At 37.2% G+C, this 26,692-nt stretch overlaps 1 protein-coding gene across 20 annotated transcripts in view; it reads left to right on the top strand.

The window, feature by feature from the left end:
* Positions 1–26,692, top strand: part of ADD1 (adducin 1) — a 62,740-nt gene that overhangs the window by 14,171 nt on the left and 21,877 nt on the right. For all 20 annotated transcript variants that reach the window (XR_004496982.1, XM_015623766.2, XM_015623765.2 and 17 more), the window contains exons 2-9: positions 17,055–17,267; positions 18,495–18,657; positions 19,861–20,012; positions 23,186–23,266; positions 23,724–23,873; positions 24,812–24,955; positions 25,113–25,211; positions 25,592–25,768. Coding sequence is in view for 19 of the 20 variants with exons in the window: in XM_015623766.2 (XP_015479252.1) it covers positions 17,073–17,267; positions 18,495–18,657; positions 19,861–20,012; positions 23,186–23,266; positions 23,724–23,873; positions 24,812–24,955; positions 25,113–25,211; positions 25,592–25,768 (1,161 nt within the window). In the remaining variant the exon portion in view is untranslated. The remainder of the gene's footprint in view (positions 1–17,054; positions 17,268–18,494; positions 18,658–19,860; positions 20,013–23,185; positions 23,267–23,723; positions 23,874–24,811; positions 24,956–25,112; positions 25,212–25,591; positions 25,769–26,692) is intronic.

Below are 26,692 nucleotides of genomic sequence, written 5' to 3'. Positions count from 1 at the left end.
GTGGGAGTTGCTTGGGGCCCAATATGCATTTAAGTTTGTGGATGTGTTAGATCCTATTGAAATCCCTCGAGGGTATGAACTTCTGTGGAACAGATGTGATTGCAGGTTTGCATTGGCAGGGCTTGTTTACAAGTTCCTACTCCCCTGCTCTCTCTGGCAGCTCCCAGCATGGCCACACAGATGTAGACTCAGCCTGTAGGCCAGCCCGGTGTGGAGATGGCTTCCCACAAGGAAGAGTGAAAATAATACTGTGCTCTGGAGAAAGCATGATACACTTAAACTATATGGAAAGAAAGACTAAAGGAGTAGATTTTTGTACATATAAAATACTACTGTTATAAAAACGAATACCACAGTTCAGCTTTAATGCAAGTGATTATTGTTTCCATTTGACATAGTTGTTTGACTCATCTCCTTGGAGAGCTGCTTACCAATTTCTAAGGTTTTGTTGAGATCAGTTGAACTTCACATGGGCAGAAACTGCTGGCCTGTATCCAGCTGCATGCTGTTTGGGAAATCGCTTTAAAAGCTGGGTTTAGAATTCTGGCTTTGAATGCTGCATACATGTCATGGTGCTTTGCAATTTTTTATGCCAGTAGCCTCTCAGTGAACTTGAAAGAACTGCACATACATATTTTGGCAATAAAACAGTGGCAGTTGGGTTTCTAGAAGGAGTTTGTTTTACAGCCTGAGTCAGGAATGAAAGTACTTAGTGCTGTGTGAATTATTCAGGATCTTTGTCTGACTCCCAATATCTGTGTAGCCTTGATGTTCATTATTTTAATTTAAATTTCTGTTTCTGGAATTATAAGCCCCATGCTGGTTGGGAATGATTTTTAGAACATAGTGAGGAAAAGTCTTTGGTCACTACTAGTCGAACATAAATAGGAGTACTGGTACTGTATTTTTAGAAGTTATCTATGTATTGGTGGTAGTAAGGTTGAAGGATGGGAGTACATCTTGTCTGTGGGTAGAATAGTTGTTGCTTAGATAGGGAACAGAATAAAAAAAACCAATAAAAGTGGTATTATAGTTAGTGGAGGTATTTTTAAGAAAACTAATAACAAGGCATATATAGAAACAATGGGTTTTCTCCTATTAATCTTCAAATGTTTGTCAACTAAAATAATCCCTGCCTAAAGATAGTCTTTAAAATGAACACTATCCATCCATAATCTGGAAGCGGGATTATGTGTTGAACAGGAGCCTTTCGTGTTCAACTGGGACTTGAATTTAGTAAGTCCGCAGTGCCCAGAAGCACAATTTCAGTTTTGTTCTTTTGGGTTTAGTAACGATTTAGAATTAGTTTTGTAGAACATTAAAGCCCTGCAAAACTGTTGTGATCTTTGGATACTTTGGTGTACATGCCTATCTTTAGGTAATGTTTGAGGATGAACCTTAACAGAGGTCTTGTGTGCTTGGGACTGGTGCTCTCAAAGCTGTTTGTCTGTCAAAGAGAAGAGGGAGAGTTGATGTGCATCTCCTGGGGTTTTGGAGTCATGACTGAAGACACACACAAAATGTAAATGCATCCAGCCTGGCCTCTTCAGGGAAGGCAGCCTTTCTGATGGGGCAGCTTTGTACCAGCAGAGTGTGAGTTGTTGTGTCAGTTTACTTGGGTTCTGGGTGTGCAAGGCTCAACAGCCATTCTGGTCCTTGTCCTGCAGCGCAAAAGGAATCTCTGTGCCATGGTTGGTGCCTGTCCTTTTGTGTTTTGTGCATGCTGCTTTGTTCTGTTCAATCTTCAACCAAATAACATAATCCTCTGCAGACCAGGAAGCTCCTGGTTCAAAAGAAAAGAAATAGATCTAGTAGAAAACACGAGAATGGGTGAGATTCCTGAAATGTTAAAATATGGACTGCTTCTGATTCTGAAAGTGGCTTCACTAAAATGGCCATTAAACACTGTGTTTACATGGTTTGCAGTGACTGGAGAAACTAGACTGCTGCTTTTCTTCCCAGATACAATTCTGAAACCCTGCAGAGCAGAGTAAATAGTATCTTTTTGCTACTATTAGGTGGAAACAATGAGAATCTGAGCTGGAAGAGAAATTCTGGGTTTGCTTGAAGTTAATTTATGCAGCCATATTTGGTTGGGTAGTACTTGCCTGACAAGGGAGACTGCACAGTCAGGAAGATGGTTTTTTCATGGTGTTTCATCTGTTACCATGTGGGTGTACATTACCCTTGAGGTTTACCCAGAAGTAGGAAACTGCATAATTTTGGGGCGGGGGAGCACATTAACACTTGCCTGTGAAAAAGAAAAACATAGATAAGCTGCTCCTAAAATAGAGTTTGTAGGGGTTTCTTGACATACTATATATTTCCTAATTTCCTATATTTCCATACATATATTTCCTAATGTGGAAAGAAGAACAATCTAATGCAGGAAAATGAGTTCTGGTAACACTTTAATTAATAGTTGATATGTTTTAATCTGCAGGTTAAAGTTATTAGGAACATTCCGAGAGATGGAAAAGAGAATGCTCTTGACTTTGGGAGCTGAGCAATGACATGAACTTTGTCTTACTGTCACTTCTGAGACTTGTATGGAGATAGTGTTAACATCCTTTGTATAAGGCATGTATTTTAAACACTTTCCATAAATGTTTAGTGTAAGGTGGATAAAAGATGGTTAACCACTGTCTTCCTAAAAATTTTCAGCTACCTGAAGGATTTACAAATGTCCAAATTAAGCACTGTGCAAAATAATTTTTTTTAACTTGAATAAGCCTGGCTGTTAGCTGTCTGTTTGGAAATAGAAAGACTATACATATGTGAGGTTCACATTTCAAAGCTGGTTTTATGTGCAAGTGATGTATAAAATCTCACATGGAAGGTTTATTTCAAACCTAATACTTAGGTTTGCATTCTTCAGAGATATTAGTTTCCTCCTGCGTACAGGCTTTTTAAAACTGTCCAATTCTACTGTGTTAAGAGAATAAATTGTGTCATAATTTGTGTCATTTTCTATCTTTCCCTCCCCCATCAGAACTGGGAAGTGCTACAAAAGAACTGGGGGGTGCCACTTACAAAAATCCAAGTGAAGGAGAAAGTATGAAAAATTCAGCATCTCTGTTGCCTTCATCTGCCTGATTCAAGCCTGCTTGAAATCTCTAGTCTTCATATTAAGCTTTTATGTTATTTAGGTACTTTGATTCACTGTCTTCTTGCTTGAACTGGTTAACACACCCATCCACAACATTTGTGCGGCTTATATATCAAACCTGCTGGTTCCAGCATAATGCCTGTATACTCTGTAATCATGTAGCAATTTCTGAGTTATTTGGATACTCTGCCAGAAAAAAATGGCAGCTTTCATGCATCTAGTAATGAATATTCAGGTTAATTCCATCTTAAAAATCTCAACTAACCAGTCTCATAATAATGCAGGGTTTTTACTTGTGAGGCATGTGCTGTAGGATCTCTAAAGTTGTAGGTATATCAGTCATGAATTCATCTAGAAACTTGAATTTCTCCTTTTGTCAGTTTCTAAGTGGCGGCACATTCTGTTAGTTAGCCTCTTCATCCTTCTGTGTGTGCTTTACTAATCATCTTCACTAACTCTTTATGTTTTTCAGGAAATACATTTATAAATTCATAGCATTCTTAAATTTGATGATGAGGGGTTATTATATAATTTTGAGTAGCAACAACTGCTGCCAGAGTACACTTGAGATTTATGATGTCCTCGTCTCACAAATCTATCAACAAAATGTGATACTGTATAAAACAGGAGAGATTTAGTCTACCTCTGATTCAGGTAAAAATGGCATAATGAAGTATAAGATCTTAAAAAAAAAAAAAAAGGCAGGGGTGTGTAAGTCAAAATCTCTGAATAGTAATTATCAGTGTTCATGGATAGGCAAGGTACTTTTATTGTGTTCCAAAACTGTGTATCTCAGAGCAGGAGCAGAGGAAAACACAAGCAGAGTTAATGATTGTGGTGCATTACCACCACAAAATCAGCTATCATTTCATACAGTCTAACTTTAGTGACACTGTTCCTTACTGTAATCTGTAAGGAATATACTAATACCTTTTCAGCCTGGAAAGCAAAACTGATTTACTTATGCACCCTTTGTTTGCCCTTGCCTGAATAGGAACTTCTTGTCTCCACATCAGGATGTGTAAGAGCTTAAGTAAGATCTGTTATTAAGGTTTAACAATTTCTGGTGAATGAAGAAATTGAACTAGAATATTTAAATTTTGCAGTCCTTTTTTCAGAACTCTTTCATAAAACCCGCAATCAGAATAAACTGAAAATCAGAATCTGATGATTCACGTGCTTGATTTTTATAGTTTCAGTTTGTTAGTAGACTTTCTTGATAAAAAAAACCCAAAACCTTCAGTCTTTTTTAATGTGACTCCAGTAGCTCTAGACTGAGATTCAGATGTCTTGTGGATAAAACCCCCATATGGAATATTTTTCTGCTCACCTTTTTAAACATTCCAGCTTCAGCTTCTTACTGTTAATAATAAATGGAATATTTTTCATTTAGGTGTGGTCTTTTTCCATGTTAGAGGTGAGATGAACAAGCTGAGTCTTGGTGTCTTTTTTCTTGTGTGTCCATAGGTGCTTCAGAGGGGGATTCTGGGCAAGCCACCTTCACTGTTACTGTCTGGGAGATTTGTATGCTCAAACTGGAGTGTGGGGCACCCCTTAACAGTCCATCATAAATTCTATGGCTGATTTGAACCCTTGGAATACAGTACTTTTAGATTTGCTCTAACATTGTTGAAGCAATTATATTTAAAACTGGAATTACCTGGTTTGAGGTTTTTGTATCTGATCAGTTTAAGAGTTTATCCAGGACATCTTCTGTTCCAGAGGGTAGTACCCAAATGAGTAAGTTAACAGATTCTTCATTCCAGATTCAGATTTTTTTTCAGAGTTTAACCTAAATTAACATTTAAAAGACCCAACCAAACCCATAAAATAGCTCTCATGCTTGCACAAAGTAAAAACATAGCTTTAACAAGTCTAAGGTGATGTTTTTACTATTTGTATGTAACTGAGGGGAAAAGAGTAATTACTTTTCTCTCCCCTGTAAGTAAATAATGATAGAAAATGTCATCCAGCTGTTCTGGCTGCAGAGTAGTTCAAAGGGTTAAATGACATTGTTCTGTTCATTGCCAACATGCTTCAGAAATCTCATCCCTTGCTATTCAGTTTCCATGAAAAATAACTGGATCCTGGCCAAAATGGGGCCGCTTTGCCTATGCACTGCTGCATTCAGTTGATCCTTTATACATCATGATACTGATAATTTAGATGTGAATAACTTAAAGTTACTGAAATTTCTCGCATTTTTAAAGTATCAGGGAAGTATCTGTTCCTCTTGAAAAATGGGTTTTAAGTTCTTCTGTCATTTGTAGGAGCTTTTGTTAGTCACAGTGCTTTTTGAAAGATTTGACAATGGTGAGCATTATAGTTATTTTATATTTTTCATAAGTTTTTCAGGTCTTTTGTATTTGTGATAGCATTGGGTATATGTGTGGGATCCGTTTTTTCCCTGGACACTGATCTAGTATGACTTTCTCGAAAAATCTAACAAACATTTAAGTAAGATTATATTTTCACATCTTATTTTAGAGTGTCCAGTCACCTTTATTTAAAAAAGGGGACTGCTGTATAGGTAATACCATCAGAAAAAATGTTAAACCTTATGGGTAAAGTGAAACAATGCTACTGTGATCATATTGCATACTGGAGGGGCTTGTTCATTTTGCTGAGCCTTGAAGTCAAAAGAAAATGTTGAGAGAGGGAGAAAGCTTTTCTTTCACCTCATCCCTGCACCTACAGCAGCATGTTTTAGCCAGCTTGAAACTGATGCTGTGTGTAGCATTCAAAGGATCTCTGGAGTCTTCTGCCTTCTTCTAAAGCTGCTTCTGAGCTGCACAGTTCTCATGCAGAGATGCAGCCTCCCCATTGCTGTGGGAAGAACCTGTGATGTGTCCTCTTCCTCTTTAACTGCCCTGTCAGAAGCACCCCCAAGTTCACAGTGGACAAGGCAAAACCTTATCCTCAATCACAGGTCCTGACCTAGTTCTCATTGTTGTCTAAAGCCACCAGTGCAACCACTGCACATCTCTGTGCAGCTGCTGTTCTGTGAAGCAGCAGTGGAGGATTGTTCTCTGGTAAGTGCAGATGACTTTCCTTCTGGGGACTGTGTGGAGTACACTAATGGAATTTGGGTTCTTTCATGGCTTAAGGGTGTTGTTTCTTAGGAAAATCTGATTACAAATGCTTTTTCATGGAAATTATGGACATTTTCTTACCTGATTAATTACACTGGCAAATTAAACATCTAATTTCGCTTTAGGACATTGGTGACTTTCTTTAAGAAACTTATGTGTACATTTGTGTCTTTTTACAAATCCAGTCTTGGAGTTAGAAGTCTAGCAGCTTTTATAGCTTCAGTTTAAGGCCAGTGTTCATTTTTGGGTCAGACGTGCTGATGCTCTAGGATAAAGCTGGGGCCCTGCCCTTGGAAAGCTGGTGATCTGATTTGACCTGTGTTCAAAAATCTCAGGGCAGTGGCTTACTGGTGTGTTTGGTGTGAGGCTTGGGAAGTGCATGTGGGTTCACAGAAACCTAAAAATAAGCAGTATTTGGGTTAAACCTGTTTATTTGTATGGACTAGTGACCCTGATGGCAAAATATCCATTTATTTTCTGGTACTGCTGCCACTATCCATGAATTTTAATAGTGTGAAAATATTTTACAATTGTCTTAGTACTAAGTACTATCTTATTTTACTGTCTTTACATTTTCTTAGTACTGTTTCTGCACAAGTATAGGATGAAAGTATAAATTAGTGACTTGACTCACTCTTGTGCAGTAATGTTCAGTGTGTGTAGCTGAGTCTCTGTGACATCAGTGGTGAATTTTATTGTCCCAATAAAGCAGGCTGCAAAACTACTTGGCACCAATGTTTGCTGTTCAACAAATTGTTAATAAGGCATGGAGTTATAGTGTCTGCAGTGCAACCCTTTTTATTATACAGGCTGTTAAACTTAACATTTAAAAAACATTAACCAGAGCAAGTCAGTTTCCATGGAGTAAACTGCTAAATGCATCAAAGAAGCCAGTGACACCCACAAAGGTATTTTGAAACTTTTGTAGGTATTATAGCTGAAACTTCTTGGGTAAGGTATGCCTGAATGATTTGGGAATTTGCATTTTGTGCTACTGAAGATCATTAAAAAATAGTAGGAGATATTCTACCTGTTCTGACAGAAAATTTATCCTCATAGCAAGCCTAATCAGTTTGACCTGAGTGTAGCTATGAGAATGATTAAGGAGGATTTTTGGTTCTGTTGCAGAGTCTGACATTCAGTCTCCAGCTGTTACCAACCTACCAGCAGAGGAAGGTGTTACAAAAAAAAAAAAAAGGTGTTGGAAAACTGGAAATGCATTGGAAGCTGCAAATAACGTGAACATGTTGTGCCTGTGGAACTTATTTTTCACAAAGCCTAAGAAGGAAGGGCAGATTTCAGAGCAGATTCTGATCTCAGTGTAGGCAGGTAGTAGAAGGTATTCTAGGAGTTGTATTAAAACGTGTTATACAAAGCAAAGTTGTTGACTCAGTATTGTATGTATGTGGTTAGGAAATTTCCATCTCTATTCAAGGGCAAACGTGTCTGTTATTCACTCCCAAGTGTTAAATGTATCCATACTTTCGTTAGGAGGACTGAAAGGCCCTCTCACCTCTGTGACCAGTAAATCTTTCTGGTTCACAGAATATGTCAAGCTACTGATCCTGCAAGTTACACTTCTTCTCTCCAGATTGTTTTTGTAGCTCTTCTGTGAACTCTGATATTTCATGTCTTTATTGAAATGGGTGAAATAATATTCTGGTAATGTTTTTGGTTTTTTTTAAAGTTAAGGAAGGTAATTTTTCTGCTTCTATTGTTCTTTGATTTTACTATTACAGTTGAACACCTGGCCACAGGATAATCTTGGCAACTTCTGTGTAGTGATCTGTGACAGATCCTGAATTTGCTTCTAATTTTGCCTTTTCAGCATTGAGTATTTCTGGCATAATTTTTGTCTCCATTTGTACTTCTTTGAATTAGCTATGTTAAAATGAGTTTTATGGTATTACACTGTCATTAAGTAAAAAAACACAGAATCAAGAAACTGACTTGAATTGGGAATCAGATTTCTGAAATAAAATTGCAGGCAAATCAGCTTCACTAGTATTTGGCAGTGTAATTATGAGGACACATTTGAGGGGTTCTTTAAGTGCAGGTTTTAATCTCGATGTTGGAGTAGCTTCATAAAATTTATCTGAAAACCAGAGGACTGCTCTGAACAATAACACTGAAGCCCATGTTTTTCACTGAACTATAAAGAATTATTTCTGGGGCTAATAGACACTGAGGTAGTGGAAAGGAGAAGTGTCTCCACTGCCATAACCACCATTGGTGCTCCTCTGATAAGAGACAATGGAAAATATATGATGAACCTGCAGAATCCATACTTGCACTCTGTGTTTGAAGAAATGCATAAGATACTGGTGAAATTCCTGTTTTGTTTGCATGCAAATTTTGTGATACATTTGTGAAACTTGTAAGAGTTTCAGCAGAAAAGCTTAGGGTGTCTTGGTTTAAGATAGTTACTTAGAGACTTTCTTTGTGTTTTATGAACTGTGTGACATTTTATGTTTTCTGTTCTCACTTTCCGTAATCTTTCTTGAGTTATGCACTGAACACTTCCAGAAATGCTGTATGAGAAATGTATGGAACTAGTAGATAAGTCTCTGAGTCAAAGAAGTGAAAGCAAGGTAATTTTGATGTTGAGTTAATAAGTGGGTTTGAAACTATTAGTTGTTCTCAAAATCTTTTGATGCCACAAATTGCAGTTCTGTTGTTTTGGTTTTTTTCATAAACTGCTTAACAGGAAATTGGAGAAAGAAATTATTTAAAGAGGTGAAGTTAAAAGGCTGGGAAGAAACCAGGGACCTTGTCAATAGGAGATATAAGTTAACAGTTTGAAGAGGATTTTTTAATCTTTATTTTTTAATCATAATTTTAATTTTTAGATTTGGATTCCTTTCCATTTTTAATTAACTTGGAATTAGCTGTTAGTTGGAAATTTAGTCTTTCCATCATAAATTAATAAATCATGTTAGGGTTTAATGTGAAAATTGTATCAATGGTGAGGACAGGCTGGAGCTGTACCTTCCACCGAGGGGAAGAATAGCACAGTGTGCTGCTCTGTTCCTCCCTGTGCGTCATTCTCAGCTTCCTGCAGTGTCTAATCTCAGGGATACAATGCTTTTCCAGGTCAGGGAGGAGAGTTAAATGATTACTGTTTCTAAAAGTTTGATACTTTTGGCCTTTTAAATCCTTTATTACAATCAAGGAAATAACCTCTCTGTGTTTTAGCTTTTTGATTTTAATGATGGCTTTTCTCCTCTTTTGTCTGCAAGGACTGAATTATGAATTCTGATCCATGTATACAGAAACTTCTGCACAATTTAGACAGCTGTCTTTAACATAAATATCTCCACTGAATCTGCCCACCTAAATTCCAGCATAAATCTTAGGTGGCTTTTGCTAAGTAGTATCACAGAACATAAAACAGCCCAGGTTAAAAGGGATCTCAAAAGGTAATCTGAGCCAACCTGCTGTGGAAAAGGGAGCCTAAATGGGATTATCCAACACCCTGCCCAGTTGTGTCTTGAATAGCTCCAGCTGATGGGGATTCCGCCATTTTCCTGGTAAAAACATTCTAGTGATTGTTTTCAGTGTAAAAAAAGTCCTATATCAAGGTGAAACCTTTCTGGTGCAAATTGCAGCTGTTACCCTGTGTCCTTTCCATGCAGCTCCTTGTAAAGAGAGAGCCTCCATCCATTTTGTATCCAGCCTTTAAATTCTGCAAAAGTGTCATGATGTCACCCCAAGCATTCTCTTCTTCAGGGAGAAAAGACGGGACCTAACAACTCCTTTAGGCTTTCCTCATAGAGTAGGTTCTACAGTCCTTGATCATCTTCATGGCTTTCATTTTGACCTTCTCCAGTCTGTCTGTGTCTTTTTTTATACTGTGGAGACCACAGCTGGACACAGGAGAACTCCAGGTATGGCCTGATGAGCTCTTGGTAGTTTGGGATGGTCACATCTCTCATCTCTGCTGGTGGTGCCCCTGTGGGTGCAAACCAGCATCTGATTTGCCTTCATTGCTGCAGCAGCTTCACTGCTGAGCCCTGTTCAGCTCCTGTTGTGCACCAGGACCCCCTCAGCGAAGGATCCCAGCCTGTGTCAGGATCCTTGGTGTCATCACTGCTGCATGACCTTGCACTTGTCTCTGTTCAACTCCACACTCTCCTTGCCAGCTTGCAGTTCCAGCCTGTATTGGTTTGTGAGATGACTTTCCCTGCTGACCCATCCACCTCACCACCCAGGGTGCTGTCACCAGCAAACCTGGTGATGGTGCTCTCAGACCCCTCATCCAGATTGTTTGTGGTGATGTTGAAAAGTGAGTCTCAATATCATTTTCTGGGGATGCTCCTCTTGTGACAGGCTGCCAGCCTAAGTTAATACTATTGACCAGCATGTTCTGAGTGCATAACAGAGTGTGGGCCTGTTTCCTGTCCAGTTTTCAGGCCACCAGCTGATACCTTGCTGGTTTGTCCTGGGGAAGTGGAAGGCTTTGCTGAAGTTTGTTAAACAGTATCTGCTGCTCTGCTCGTGTTGACAGAAACTGTTATTTTGTTGCAGGTGATCAGGTTGGTCTGGCATGATTTGCCTGTCGTGAAACAGCTCTGGCTTTTCCCAGGCACCTGCTTCATTCAGATTTGGTAAAGCTAGACAGCAATTACTGTGTTTTACAACGTGGTGCAGTTATCATGGGGGCTCCTTAACATAGAGACAGGTGTTCTCTTAACACAGCAGCTAAACCTGTTTTTTTATGTAACCTTGGGATCACTCACTTCCTATTGTGTTAGGTCTCTGATTTCAGTGTTTTAGAGAAGGTGAAAATAGAAAATAATTGTTTACAGTGTGTGGATTTCAAATATAATCAGTCTATTTTTGATTTCTTGTTCTCTAGCAGTTTACTTCTTGAACTATTGTCATAGTTACTAAAGCATGATATTGCAAATATAAAATGCAGTACTTTTGGCTAAATAAACTTATTGTTGTATATCTCTAAATTTTAGAGTCCCATATTTAACTTGTATTATCTCTGTTAAAAAACAAAATGATGGTGCCTGCATTCAGTACAAGAGAAATAACTGTTCTTGTTCGTGAAATAGTCTCTTCCTGTTTGAAAACAAAGAACAGAGGAAATTCTGAAGATGCATAAGCTTGGGAACATTAGCTAAAAAATAATATAATTGTTCATGATATTGAGTATGTTGTCTAGGGAGTAGTACAGTCATGATTTACTTTCTTTGTTCTTTGTCTTCCTAAGATAATGCCAACTTTTCCTCTTAAAAGTTCACTTGGAAACATTTGAAATGGCAAGAACAAATCCAATGTCATTGGTGCCAAAATGCTGTCACTGAATATTATGGAAATTGTAGTGCAAATCATAAATAATTTCCCTATTATAAAGTTATATTATTTTTTTTAAGGAGAAATTTTGGCAAATGTTGTAAAGGAAATCAAAAAAATACAGAATGTATCAGAATACTGAGTGAAGTGCTAGCAGTGCAATCTTACAAGTTTGTTTGCTGACACCAAGTGATAATGAAATTTTTTTTTTGTAGATAGATGTTCTGCTTCTATGCTTCCTTGGTCATCTTCCCACCAACTTAAATTTCATTGCAACTCTATTTTCAGTAGCTCATTTAGCTCTCAGGTTTCTTCTGGCCCACCCCAGTGCTGCCTGACTCGTTCTCTTCCTCCCTTCCATCACCTCATGACTTCCCCATGAAGAAATTTCAGTTCTGTAGCTTTCTGCACTTCCCCAATTCTTTCCTGGGCAATAAAATGAATCTTTTGTGGTTTTTCCCATCCTGTTGTGTTTGCATCCAAAACAGAGCTCGCTTCCTTCCCCCTACCTGCCCACTGCCTGACATGTCACTTGTGTGAGAGTTTGAAGTAACTTTTACTCCTCAAAGGCTGCTGATTGCAAAACAGGAAAGAAATTGAGTTATTTTGTTTTGCTACCTCCTTGTTCCTTCCCGAGTAAATTCTTGTCAAATCTGTTTTCACCTCTGTAAGACATAGTGGCATAGTTCTGGTGTGAGTGGAGATCCTTTTTGGAAAGAACTGTCAGGAAAAAAGTGGATACAAACCAAATTACAATATCATTGTCAGAAGAGGTCTCAGAAACAACATATCCTGGAACTGAGTGCCCCTGATTTTTATTGCAGGAGACTGTGAATGAACGAGCAGTTGGGAAGTTTCTGCTCATTTAAATTGCAGATTTGGCACAAGGTCCCATACAGGTGTTCTGCTTGCATGCTGTTTTGTACAAACAAACTGTAACCTACCAGGAAGAGAGCAGGCTTGGGGTGTTTGGTTTGGTTTTGGGTTTTTTTCTCGCTGAAATAACTTTCTTTTGTAAGGTTTTGGTCAGATAACTTCCTAAACTTAAAACAAACTCCATTGCATGTGCTGTCTTGGGAAGTGGCAGTGTATTTTGAATTTTTTAGAAGTCTTTTATGTTTCCATGTCACCTTGTCACAACCTTCTTCCTGCTTCTCAGAGTGTATTTTTATTCTGACTTGGCCTCAGCAGACATAAAGATGTGTTGGTGTGGTGAGCTGTGCTCAGTCCTTTGGTGGCAGGGAGCCTTTAGCTCAAATTCCATTGACTGCAGCCCTAGTAAAAAACAACTTCCTCAGGGTGTGGAGCAGCAAAAAATAATCCATTACAACTCATTGCAAAACAAAACCAACCCTTAAATGATTGCAAAACTTTTTTTTTTTTTTTTCCTGGAAGTGTAGTTTGCTGGTCCCTGCTAGCATACATATTGTGAAGCATTTCAAATCTTCCCAGTGTTCACATAATATCCATTATGATAGTTTGATATAAGCTATCAAAGATGTCAGTACTTACGTCTGTCCCAAATTCCATGTATCAAAATGAATTTAAAATTAAAGTTTTAAATAAGTTCATTATCTGCAATAAGATCCCAACCCAAATCAATTTTGGGATTTTTAATTATGTAATTTTGCAGATTTAAGGTTTTTATGTACCCTTAATTTATTGTAGATTCTTATTGAGTATTATTCAGTCTTACCTGTTTAAATTTCTTCAACTATGTGTGCATCATCTGAATATTGAGGAATGCAAATTGTTTAAAAAAATAAAGATTTTCCTCTTTGTGAATGTTAATGTGAAAATTTTTGTAGTCTTTCTGTTCTAAAACTTTATTCTTTTGTTTAAACTAAATTCTGTAGCATAACTCTAACATTCCTCTCAGGTGAATCCTTTAATGAAACTGTTGGGTTAGAAAAGAATGGGGAGGAAGAGGATTATGAATAATAAAAGTAACCTGAAATACTAATACCAATTTCAGAATGTTTTTTGTAAACAGTGCTCAGTGCCTGTAAATGAACTATAAATTTTATAAACCTGCTTTCTTAAAGGTAATTCACAACCAACTGGTTTATAGCAGCTGCTCACACATCCACACGCCCCGTGATAAATACGTTGTGCTGTGAATTGGCTGCTGGCTCTCGTTTCATGTGCTGGGCTATTGGCCACCACAGTGTTTGTGTGTACATAGGTATTAAAAGAATGGATGTAATTGTTACTATAAGGTGCTGTTTGGATTTTATCACAGCTGTTTGGTTTCCTTTGCTCCCCATACTGATAGATGCTGTTCCTTCTGTCTGAATTTGACAATAACTGCTTCTGGCAGGAGGTTTTCTATGCACTTACATTTTCCAGCCATGGCTTTTTCAGTTAAGGGTGTGGCTTTTTCTGACACACTTGTGTTAGAACAGGCTCTCGCATAGCAACGCTTATCGTGGCAGAAAGTCTTCTGGCATTACGGCTTATCTTACTGGTGGCTGTAGTGCACTACATCAGAAAGAAACTGTCTGTACCGAAGTGTTGTGGGTGTGAAGACAGTCTTAGGTTTTTTTTTTCCAATATAGGTTTTTACTGCATGAGCATACTGTTGTGATTTTCAGTGTGACCTTCTAGTTAATAGAATCACTGGCCATTCCCCATGGTGTATTTAGATTCCTTTTATTTATTTATTGGTCTTCATATTACTGAAGCTCTTACTGGAGAGTTCATCATGCCTTACTCCCAAAGGTTTTTCAAGGAAACTCATAAATAAAATTCAGTGGCTTTGCAAAGCATTGTCAAGCATATCTGCTTCTAGTTTGAAAGTTGATCCCTTTAACATCAGTAGCTGACAGCCATTGAAACAATTACTATTACAATTATGTTTAAACAATTAATTATTAGACCTTGCAGGGAGGATGCCATTAATTTTGAGTGTCTGCAAAACTGAGCTATGAAACAGATATTTAATTTTAGATATAAAATCATCACTGAATTTTAATCATTGATTTTCATGTGAAGTTATTGCCACTACATAGTGATGAAGTAATAGCTTCCCAAGACCTTCTTGAATGCCATCGTGTACTTGGATGGAGGAGTAATGCAACTTTGGCAAGACACTGTGATCTCATTTTAATATTGCTCCTGTGGGCTGTTGGGGACCAGCTTCTCTCCAGTGTGAGTAGGAAACAGTGAAGTATTTATGTGTGTCATTCATTTGGAAATAGGTTTTGGCACTCTGAAAGTAAAATGGAATTAGTGTAAATAATTAAATGAAAAATTACATTTGCAGATGTGTGTACAGTTTAAATAAGATTGTGCATACACAAACATGACACTTAAACACAGCATGAACATCAAATGCCTCAGCAGGCAGGAGCAGGCTGTTCTCTGCTGGTGGCAAGCTCAGACTTCCTAGTTTTCCTATGTTTTGATTTTCAGTAATGACACATTTGTGGCTGTGCTCTGCAAAGCGCAGTATAAAGTGAACTACTTGAGTTATTTTCACTTGCTATTGTGCTGTTTCTAAACTCCCTGATTTTTCTTGATAAGCAGAGGCTGGTGAATTTCAGACTTTGGGCCGAGTGAGCTGTTACTGCGAAGAGAGTAAGGCATGTTTGGGTCTGCAAATTGTTGTTTTTCAACAAGGCCCTGGGTGGAGAGGCAGTAGTATGGCTGATAGAGCTCAGGAGGTTGGAAAAAGTGTTAGTAGGCCTTCAAAAGCATTTTCAAGCAAGGAAGTGACAGATGGTGCATGCAAAAGGTTGTGAGGGGGAAGAGGACTTAAGAGTCTATTAGGCATCTAAAGCTGCCAAAGGAAAGGTGTCTACTTTGCTGTAATTTCACTTGCTTAAAATGTCCTAGGTGTAATACTGTAAAAGTTTTTCCTTGTGGATAAAAGCATTATTTCTCCTTTCTGTACCCTGTATTTCTCCGTGGATGAAGGAAAGTGAGCAATTTAAATAATAAAGATGTGCATATGAGCTTTAGAGAAGAAAACAATCAACCATGATGTTTGAAATCTAAACTTTAAAATGAAATATTTTAAACGCTGCAGAGATGTCTTTGTGTGTTTATTTAGTAACTTAGTGGGTGGAAATCATTGAGTGTTTAAGTACTAACATAGATTTTCATAGTAATATCCTGTTCTGCAGAGTCAAGGAAAATACTTTATTTTGCTCATTGTGTTCCACTGTTTTCTTCATTCTGATATAAGAAACTAGTTGAATTTTGAAGCTTCTTTCCTAATGTAAGAATTAAAGAGGATGAAATCTGCTAATTCTGGAGTCTTGAAGTAGATAATTTTCTTCATCGTAATGATTTTGTTTAACATAATCTGCATTTCAAAATTTATGTAAACTTGCCTTTGCTGTGTGCATCCACATCTGAAGTGGTTTTAGCTAATAAGCATGCAAATAAATTACTAAGCAAATTAGAAGCAGTTTAAGATTAGTCCCTAACAAAAATCTAAAAATGGCAAAAGAATAGAGACTTATGTAAAACCTTACTAATTTTAGATGTAGATGATGAATGATTACTTACATTAGGATATATAGTCTTTTCTACTTAGTTGTAATTTGGTATATCAGATGACCAGGAATTGGAAGCTTGAATCTCAAAGTGTTGCGAGGGTGGCTTTATTGAGCTGTCTTTTTTCCAGTGGAAGGCTTCAAAATTCTTCTGAGAAGGATTTTGGAATGAGGGTTGTAATACTGTGCCCAGAAAACTGGGATAATGTTACACAAAGGAATTGTTGTGAGTGGAAGAGGGAGGTGTGTATGAGCAATACTGGCTGAGCTTTCAGCCTTTCTGGTAGATACAGGCACTTGCTGACTACAACATGTAAAACTGAAAGGAAGCCAGGCCAGGGAATGGGGGCTGTGTGTCTCTGTGCTTTCCAGATTCCAAAAACCACATGCTCATGTAGTGATGTGCATGGTATTGAATGGACCTAAAATAAATGTGAAAAGAACACTTTGGGTTGCAAAATAAGATTTCTGAGTTTGTATCCAGGAATGTGTTGGCAGTAAAAGCATGTTTTGGTGGAGCTGATTCTTCATATTAATGAACATGTGTAATATACTAATTGCAGTGATGATTTAATTTCTGATTTATGCAATGTTCTTTTTATCTGCTTTAACTTTTTAAGAAAAAACTAAAAGACAAAAGCCCCAAACCAGACCTTGTGTCTGGAACTTCAGTCATCATCTCTGAGAAGGTTTGAAAGACTCCCATTCTTCTAAAAACCAATCTACCAGACAGCTTTAAGCGTTTTTTTTTTTTATTTTTTTTTCCCAGTGTAAATGGGAGGTCTCATATTAGTTTTGTGCTGCATGAATTGATATAGCATATTGGACTTTTCATATATGTTAGCCTACTTTTCTGATCTTGTATGTTAAAATCTTTTTTCCTACTCTAGAATAGTGCTATCCAGTTGCACAAACATGGTTTCTCATTTTGGAAGACATGCTAATTTTAAATGGATATGAACTATTACTTGAAGGTAGAAACAGACAAATTTTGTAATTATTTCCTTGCTTGATTTATTTATTCCTCCTCTCTGTCCTTCTTCATAGGTTCCTTAAAACTGTGCTATGAATGGTGATTCTGGTGTGGGGGTGGTGACTTCACCACCTCCAACAACAGCCCCTCATAAAGAGAGATATTTTGATCGAGTTGATGAGAATAATCCGGAATACTTGAGAGAAAGAAACATGGCACCTGACCTTCGCCAGGACTTTAACATGATGGAACAGAAGAAGAGAGTCTCCATGATTCTTCAAAGCCCAGTAAGAAAAAGAAATGCTTCATCTTTAAAGTAACAAATTTAACATCTTCACTATCAGTACAGAATTGTAGAATTTTGTGGTATCTTAGATCCATTTATTCTTTTTCCTCATTGGCCTTTCCTGATTTTCTCCTCATTCCTCATTCATTTGAATTTTTATGGTCTACTCACAAAGCAGCTCTTCAGTCTGGCTTTCAGAATTCTCTGTATACTTATCAACATTTTTTTTCATATTTTTCATCCAATCCTTGTAAAAATTTTTTTTTCACTGGTTTAATGTACTTGTTTAAATTTAACTCTCTTAAGTGTAGCTTATACAAGGCAGGACTGTCCTGTACTCAATTTTTCTTTTGGGGTTTGGACATATGAAATATTTTTATAATCCAGGTGCACAGTAATGAAGTATGAATGATTGGCATTTAATATTGAAGATGTTCCCTTGGGGAGATAGTGCACAAACTAACTCATGACATTTGTTCCTTTTGTAATAACTAGTGGGTGACTTTAGATACAGAACATTACTTGACATAACTTCACTTGGAATAAGGATGTGATGGTTCACAATTTTCCTATTAAGTCAACCCATTTGATTTATGAAAATATTAATAAATTGCTTCATAAAAAAGCAATGACTTAATGACTGCAGTACATCTCTTTCAGTACAAATTCCACTGTTCTTGTCAAAAGCAGGAGCTATCAGCAATAGTAAAAACTCATATTTTCTTCCTTCCAAGTTAAAATATATTTTAAAAAAGCATACAAAAATCTCTGGGAAAAATGTAAACAACCCCTCATCTAAACAGGTTTTAAAAATTTAATGTTCATTGTTTTCTGCATTCCTGGATGCCTTTCTTGGCTCTCAGTTCCCTGTTAGCTGCAGTGACAGATTTTCTTTTCTGGATTTGCTATTTTTCCTTTCCCATTTTGTGTTAAAGTCGATTGTACATTCTCCTCCTTTCAGAAATTCGTACTAGGAAGGCTCAAAGACTTTTGGCATTACTTAAAAAGAGTATGCTGGAATTTCCATTAAAAAACCCCAAGTGACTCAGATCACTGGAGCTCCAGAGAACAATGTTTTGAAGTTATAGTGTGCACCCAGTAGTTCTGCCTTGAGGTGTTTTTCAGAAGTGGTGTAGAATGGTTCCATCGAAGTGCTAAAAAGAAGCTGTGTATGAAAGGCTGAAGTTGATTTAAACATGTATTACAACATACAATGTTTTGTTACTAGGCCTTCTGTGAAGAATTGGAATCCATGATCCAGGAACAGTTTAAGAAGGGGAAGAACCCAACAGGTTTATTGGCTTTACAGCAGATTGCAGATTTCATGACAACGCATGTACCAAATGTCTACCCTGCAGCACCTCAAGGTGGAATGGCTGCATTAAACATGAGTGAGTGCACCTTCAGTGATCAGAACTGAATTCCTTTCTTTATTTTATTGAAAGGCTGAAAATGAAGACAGTGTGAATGAAATAGAGTACTGTGAAGTTCAAATGCTGTCCTATTCTGCTCACACAAATGCTGAACACATGAAATGAATTGATTAGCTCCTAAATGCCACAGTAGTATGCAAAGTGATTAATGTATATAGTTTATGTCAAAAGCTATTTCAAGGGTGTCGTCTAAATTGAAAAATAAGCCTGATAAGTGCTATTAACATTTTTTAAATATTTAAATACTGCTAATTATGACATGGTTTGTCTTCAAGAAAATCAAACACTCATTAGTAGTCTGGTAACAGTGGAGGTCTTTAGAAACTAATTATTTTTGCCACTGAAATACTGTTTGCAGCTTTCTCCTGTGAAATGAAACTTTAGACAAGAAACATCAGCAAGCAAAACAAAGCAGGGAAAAAAACAGAATGTGCAAATGCATGCAAACACAGGTTTTGTGTTAAGATAAAATAAATCCTTTCCTTTGCTCCAAAAGAAACCTTTTTCTGACTGTAGCATGGCATGGTTCTGCTTTTTTATGGTTCCTTTTAACCACATTTCTAATTGCACTGTAACTGGAATTACAGTATTTGTATTATTTACCTTAATCTTCCTCTCTCTATCTTGTATTTAATTCTTCTTAATAAATGAACTCATATACTTAATTTTTCTTAATAAATGAACCTTTGTACATCTTTTTGGGTGTGTAATTCTCCTTGTCAGGAGAATTATTCCACAAATTCTCTGTATATAAAAATATTCTAAATATTATGGAGAAATATTCCACAAAAAGTGGAATATTTGGCATTACATTTTTCTTTTAACAATGATTATGTATTTTATAAACAATTAATAGTTTGAGAGAGGAGAAAAAAAATTTTGCTAAGGAATGCACTGTCGTGTCAACACTAATTTATAGTAGGGAAAGAAATTAATGTTAAGTCTACCAAAGCGGAATAACCTTCCTCAAGCTTGTCATTGTATTTGTGTAATATAAATTATTTCATTATAGGAATGAAAATTTGCTGTGCATTTCATAGGTTAATGTGTTCATATAAACCAGTAAGAACAACCAATACAATAGTGGTGCATGTTCCTAGATTTGAACTGATACTGAACTCGGCCTTCCTTGTGCTTTTTTTTACCCCTTCTCCTCTTCAGGTCTTGGCATGGTAACACCAGTGAATGATCTGAGAGGGTCGGATTCCATTGCTTATGAAAAAGGGGAGAAGTTGTTACGATGCAAATTGGCAGCTTTCTACAGATTAGCAGATCTCTTTGGCTGGTCTCAGCTTATTTACAATCATATAACAGTGAGTATTGAATCAACAGATAACTGAACCAATTGTTTTAACATACAAGAGAATTGCTTCCCTCCCCTATCTGTCATTTTCTCTTTGTGTGTAAGAAGAGCAAAGTGGTATTGAAAGCAGTATAATAGTGAAGAGATTTGTCATTGCATTTCAGCTTGGATGTCAGCTACCACAGTCTGAATACAGTCTTGAGAGAGTGTACATGAGAATTCTTAGGATGAAATAAAGATTGCTGAAAGACTCAGTCTTTTAGTGTCTCAAATGCTTTGAATAATTGTATTTATTATTCCACAAGGTAATTTCTTGGTTTTCTTGCTTTTTCTGCTATGTACTAAAATATCTTCTTAGTCATTCAGTTGAAATTTGTAATTCAGGTAGCAGCTTTTCTGAAAAAGAGGCCATAGTATTTCTGAACATGAGCGAGCTTCTCCGCTTAATGCAGCGTGCCAACAATTTTCCTTGTGACTGAGTAATCACTGGCATCCATAAAAATGATGACAAGGGGGTCAAATCAAGGAGGTTTTATACACCAGAAGAATGATCAACATGAGTCTCATGAGTAAAGTCACAGCTGTGGTGTTCAGTCCTGTCAATTGTTGTCCTAACAGAGATGAATTGTTTTTTATTCTACATAGTAGGGGCTGTCCTTTATGTATTTTCAATTCTTCTAGTTGCAGTTGGAATGAAATATGGTAATATTATTTTTACTGCTTTTTGAGAATTCAAGGCATATTTTTTGTGAACAGATGAAGAAGATAAATGATACGTGTAGGCATAGGATCAAGACACAGTAGTGGTTAGATCGTTCGGTTCCTTTTGTAAGGGAACACATCCAACATAATGGTTCTTGTAAACAGCTCTGCACCACCCCCAGATTTTTCATATGTGACAGGAGAATTGATTTTGTAAAAGGGACATTAATGCAATGAAAGGATTTCTAGGCAAGCGGGTTTGGAGATGGCTTTCTAGTGTAAAGTTCAGCCCTGGGAACGTTTCTACATTTAGATAAAAGATAAATGTAATGAAGAGCAGCATGTCAAGGAAAGGGGTTGAAGGGCATGTGATTGGGGTGGCATGCCTCAAGTTTGCTTTCTCTGGGGAGGAGTACAAAGAAGATACCTGTAGAGGAGGTACCAGTTGAGGTGGATGACAAAGCACTTGGAAAATGAGATTCTGAAAGTGGTTTAGTCACTTCTGAATGGCACAGGTACTGGAAGGCTCTTGGTTTGTCAACAGCAGTCCGAAGTCATAGTTCTGTCTTTTACAAGCTCCTCCAGTGAACAACATTCTGAAAGATGATTGAAAGATAATTTATCTTCAGAAACTGATATAGAACAAGGTTGTTATGTTTATTAAGTCGTACTAAGATAACCTTTTGAAATGTGAATGCTACTTTGTGCAGGGCTGGTGTTTGACTTGGGGTTTTCACTTTTTTGTGAGTGGATGCTATAATTGCTGGATCATTGCATTCAAGTTAAAAGCCTGTGCACTTGTGAAGTAAGAGAAAATGTACAACAGCCTCCTGTGATGGGCACATACTCTCATACCCTCACAGTTTCCATCTGGGCATATCAGGGAGTTGGGTGGAGTATCGTTGCTTTTTTTGGATCCTTATCACTGACAGTTACTGTATGTGGAATTGCTCAGACTGGTGCAGTCCTGATGCAGAAGCAGAATTACAGAGCATCAAGAGCTTTCATGCCAAGTATAATAATGCTGAGTACACTTGGGTACCTCCAGGGTTTTCATGTCAAGTGCAATAATGTAGAGTAAACTTGGGTGCCTCCAGGATCAGGCAGAATTTGAGATTACAGGTTTACAGAAGGTAGACATCATTCACCAGGTCTTGGTTTGCTTTGAGGGCATGAGCTGTTCATTGGATCTAATCCTAAAGCAAAGTGGTTTGTGAGTCTTGCTGTTTGTTTGTCTTCAATTTGAGCTTTCTTGTTAGCTTTTGGGATATTTTGAATAGTACTTGTTGTTTGTCTTGCATAAATAAGTAAGAGATTTTTCTCGATCATTTGCACTTCTGTAGTGGAGAACTACTTTGGTGATTCATAAAAGTACAGATTAACTTCAACTGACTGCTTCAATTTAAGGCTCTTATGCTGTAGCTTGTTCCCAGCTGGTTGTAAAGGAAACTAGATCTGTGCTAGAAGCTTTTGCATGACTGCACTACTACTTATTAGAATTTTTTTCCCTGCAGTAGAACTATAGCAAAGCATATGTATATTTAATGTTGCAAGTATAAAAAACATGAGGCAGAAACAGCATAAAGTAGCTGCATCTCAGGGAAATTCGAAACTCATTAATTGAATTGAAGTAAAACCCAAACAACAACCAAACAAAAAACTCAAACCCATAACACAAACTACACAAATGCTGTTGTAGCTCATAGCAAAGGAGGGAGTTGTCTCATGTGTCCAGTAAAACTTAGGAAGCCTATTAATTCATCATCAAAAGACGTCTTAATTACTTAGATGTCCTGTACTTTTCATTGTACAGACTTTTAAGAGATGCATCCAAAGATGTGAATGCTTTGAAGCCAGAATTATTTTTGTATTTTGTATTTTAAACCCCTGATTTTGTGAATGAGATGAGGGAAAAAAACCAGAAGTGAAGGTCAGGATACTTGGTAGAAAAATTTCAAGTACTGCTCACAGATGTCTCACAGGAACCAGCATCAGTGATGAAACCCTTCTCAGCATCAAGATGTTTTAGATCTGTGGGCCAGTTCTTGTGTTTTCTCACAGCCTTTTACTTTATACCTTCGGTCTTACTAGGGTAGAAATACAGTTGAGTGTAAACTCATTCAACTTAAAGAAATAACTTTTTTTCCTCATTTCTCTCAGTATTGTTCATTTTATCCATAGCAGGTGAGTTGTCATTATAACAGAATATAAGGATTTACTAAATTGCACCAATCTGAAGGACTCTGGCATGTTACTGCCATCTGCTTTTGTTCAACATGAGTTAATTAACAGTGCTGTGCATTGGTTATCTGTTGTAGCAAACGTGAAAGTTGTGTGTTATAGGCATACTTGCCCATTCCACAATAAGGATGTAAAAGTAACTTTAATGGTTTCAGGTGTTCTTGTATGCTTTAAAATTTATTAGCATCTTGTATGCTAATAAAATCTTCTTAGTAACTCTTACTCTTGTTTTATCCTTAGGCCAGAGTAAATTCTGAGCAAGAGCATTTCCTTATTGTACCTTTTGGACTCCTCTATAGTGAAGTCACTGCATCTAGTCTGGTAAGCAATTGTTCATTTTCATAGGTGTAAAATATTCATATATGTATTTATATATATATTAATATATATATATGTATGTGTGTGTGTGTATATATATATATATATATATAAAAATTCTATCCTAGAGACTATTTTACTCTTGCATAATATGTTTAGAACAATGTTATTGAACATGGCTGGTTTTGGTACTGCTGAGGCATCTGAGAGATTTCTTTGCCCATGTTCACCACCAGATGTCTGCCCATTGATCTACCTGTGAAGAGGTGTCAGGTCATTTGGACAGTGAATCACCTCATGCCCTTGAAAGCTGCTGGCTGTTGAGTCCAGCTTGTTGAGGGAAACTTTAGACATTTCAGATATAAATGATGACAACTGGTTTTAGAATCTCAGTCGTAGATGCTGAATTAAATCAGGTTTTTTGAGTCTTGATTATGAAAATAATTCTTATCATTCCCAGGTTAAAATCAATATTCAGGGAGATGTGGTTGATCGTGGAAGCACTAACTTGGGAGTAAACCAAGCTGGTTTTACGTTGCACTCAGCAATTTATGCAGCTCGACCTGATGTCAAATGCATTGTCCATATCCACACACCAGCAGGAGCAGCGGTAAGCTCACTTGCAGCTTTGATCTGTGTCCTGTTCCCCCACCCCTCCCAAAGGGGAGAGTAGGTGGGTCCCCTTAATCATATATTTGCTTCCTATTTGGAGGGCATAGAACCTTTTAGTCTGTCTTCAAGTATGGTTCTGTTTGGATCAGAGCCCATCCTTAATGTGTAGTTACCTGAATGGTCAGACTGTTAATTGAGTTCTATCACTGGAAAATGTGTATGTCATAAATGTATGTCCTTTACCACAAAAGACTACCTTTTGACAGTGAGTCATGAAAACTTTAGCATATTTTGTTAGTTTTGTAAAGCACAGTTTATCAAGGTTTCCTGAAATATTCAAAACTTTCCCAATATTTCTCTTTGGAGAAGCTGATTGCAATTCAGTTCTGCTTGTTTGGAATGTTTTGAGAGACTTTCAGTGTTGACATTCTGATGATTTTTTAAAAATAATTAATTAATCAGATTAATTCAATCATTTTAAGGACAAATGATCAAATTCCTAAAATTGTGAATTACAGAATAGCCTTTTTTAAAATGTTCTTTATCTGCAGTGCTGCAGAATTATCTGTATCACCAAAGTTATTCTTTTGGCATGGGGGCAGGAGGAGGAAATAACCTGGAATGGAATGGAAGGAATGAAGGATGCAGTTGATTTTGGAGCTTGGTAGTTTCTTGGGTTTTTTTTTTCCTGAGTCCTTTTATGTTGATGCTGCTGTCATTGAGAAGCAGGCATATTGAGACAGACCTAATATCAATGTGACTTTTGTATCCAGTCCAAAAGTTATCAAAAATAGAGGCTTTAAGGATGGAGTATAAGACCACTGTTTATGTACCTGTTTAATACATAAAAATATATTCTTATTTTAATTCTCATCACTATATTTTTTCACTTTTTCTGTTACAAGAAATTAAATCAGTTGTTTTAATATTTCTCAGGTTTCTGCAATGAAGTGTGGTCTCTTGCCAATTTCACCTGAAGCACTTTCTCTAGGGGAAATAGCTTATCATGACTACCATGGTATTTTAGTGGATGATGAAGAAAAGGTGGTTATTCAGAAAAATCTGGGGCCTAAAAGTAAGGTCAGTATTAATGTCTATAATTAAGAAAAAAGGAGGGGGCGGGGGGCAGTGTGTTTGTGTGACAGGTATGTTCTTTAATCAATAGCAAGTAGTCTTTGATCAAGAGCAAGAAAATACTTGGCATACTGCTGTTAACTTTCTTTCAATGTTTCTCTAGGTCCTTATTCTCAGAAACCATGGTTTAGTATCAGTTGGAGAGACTGTTGAAGAGGCTTTCTACTATATTCATAACCTAGTGCTTGCCTGTGAGATACAAGTAAGAGCTTTAATATGTTATGTAATAACACAGCCTGCTGTATTAACCTCCAAACAGATTAATAATTGCATACTTTAGTGGCTTAACTCTTGGATCTAAATTAACACAGCAATGTGTGATATCACTATATTGTGGGGGGACATCCAAAACTTTGGTTTCACTGACAATATTCCACTACTGTATTGAAACAGTCAATTTGCTGCCCATTAAAACAGATACTTTCAAAGACTTCAGACAATTTTTAAACAAGCATTTTCATTTGTTTAGTTTTAAAATGAAGTAGATTTCTTCTGGGTTTATGCCAAGTTTTCAGGGGAATTTTTGGTTGCTTTCACCCCATTCCCCACAGGAAAGTTAAAGATGACTCTATTGCTTTTAAGGTACGTACTCTGGCCAGTGCAGGTGGACCTGACAACTTAGTGCTTCTTGATCCTGGGAAGTATAAAGCCAAGTCTCGTTCCCCTGAGTCTCCAGCAGGTGAGGGTACTGTATCCCATCCCAAATGGCAGATTGGTGAACAGGAGTTCGAAGCTCTTATGCGAATGCTTGATAATCTGGTAAGGCAGGCCTTTTTGTGTAATTTTTTGTATGATAATATACAAAATACATTTTTTAAAGCTGCATGTAGTTGGGATAGTTTATACAGCCTGCAGCCTATTCTTTCCCAAGGACTCAGAGACAACATGAAAAGCATCAGGTGTAGGTGTCCTTTGTACAGATTGTACAGATAGCATTATTCATAATCTGATTGTTATTGGTGAGTTCAGAGGAGATCTTTGGCACTTGCAAATCAGAGTACTGTGATACTTGTGCTCAATCTGTATTTTCCCCTCCATTCCCATCCCCTCTCAAAATGTGTAAAGCTATTAATGTCATATTGGGTGTGAGGTCCAGCATAATTTGACTAGAACTCTCTTAGTACCTAGAAGAGTTTAAAAGACAGGCTTAAAATAAATAAAAGCCTTCAGATAAAATCGTTTCAGTAAGAACCCATCTGTAACGAATGACCAGATACCAATATTTACTATCCAGCTGGAGTGGGAAAGATGTGGCTGGGGACAGCAGAGTCCTAGTATCTGACTGGTACCTTTGGAAGGTTCAGCTGGAATTCAGTTTCTCTAGAAAATACCAGTTTTATTTTTCTTACTGCACATAGAAACCAGGATCATAAAAGAAATGGCATTGTACTCAGTAGGAATGTAGGAATAGAAAGGAGCTTTCAAGTTATGCAATGTAGACCCTTAATATTATGATTATGTACATATTGTATTGGGTAGGTAATTCTATTAGGTAGTAGATAATTACTCAAGATGCATTTTAATCATTAAAAGTTGGAGCAGAACCCACGTAAGGCCTCAGCAGTGCTTAATGCATGAAAACTCTATAAAAGGCTAAGTCTACATAGTTGGGGCTGATGTTTCTTTACAGCTGGCTTGGTAGATAGACCTTTGGGAACTAAGCTATTCACACTTTTCTTTGAG

This window comes from Parus major, chromosome 4 (genome assembly GCF_001522545.3).
Source record: "Parus major isolate Abel chromosome 4, Parus_major1.1, whole genome shotgun sequence".
Lineage (NCBI taxonomy): Eukaryota > Metazoa > Chordata > Aves > Passeriformes > Paridae > Parus > Parus major.
Note: the sequence above shows the minus strand (reverse complement) of the source record. Positions and strands in the feature narration are given on the sequence as shown.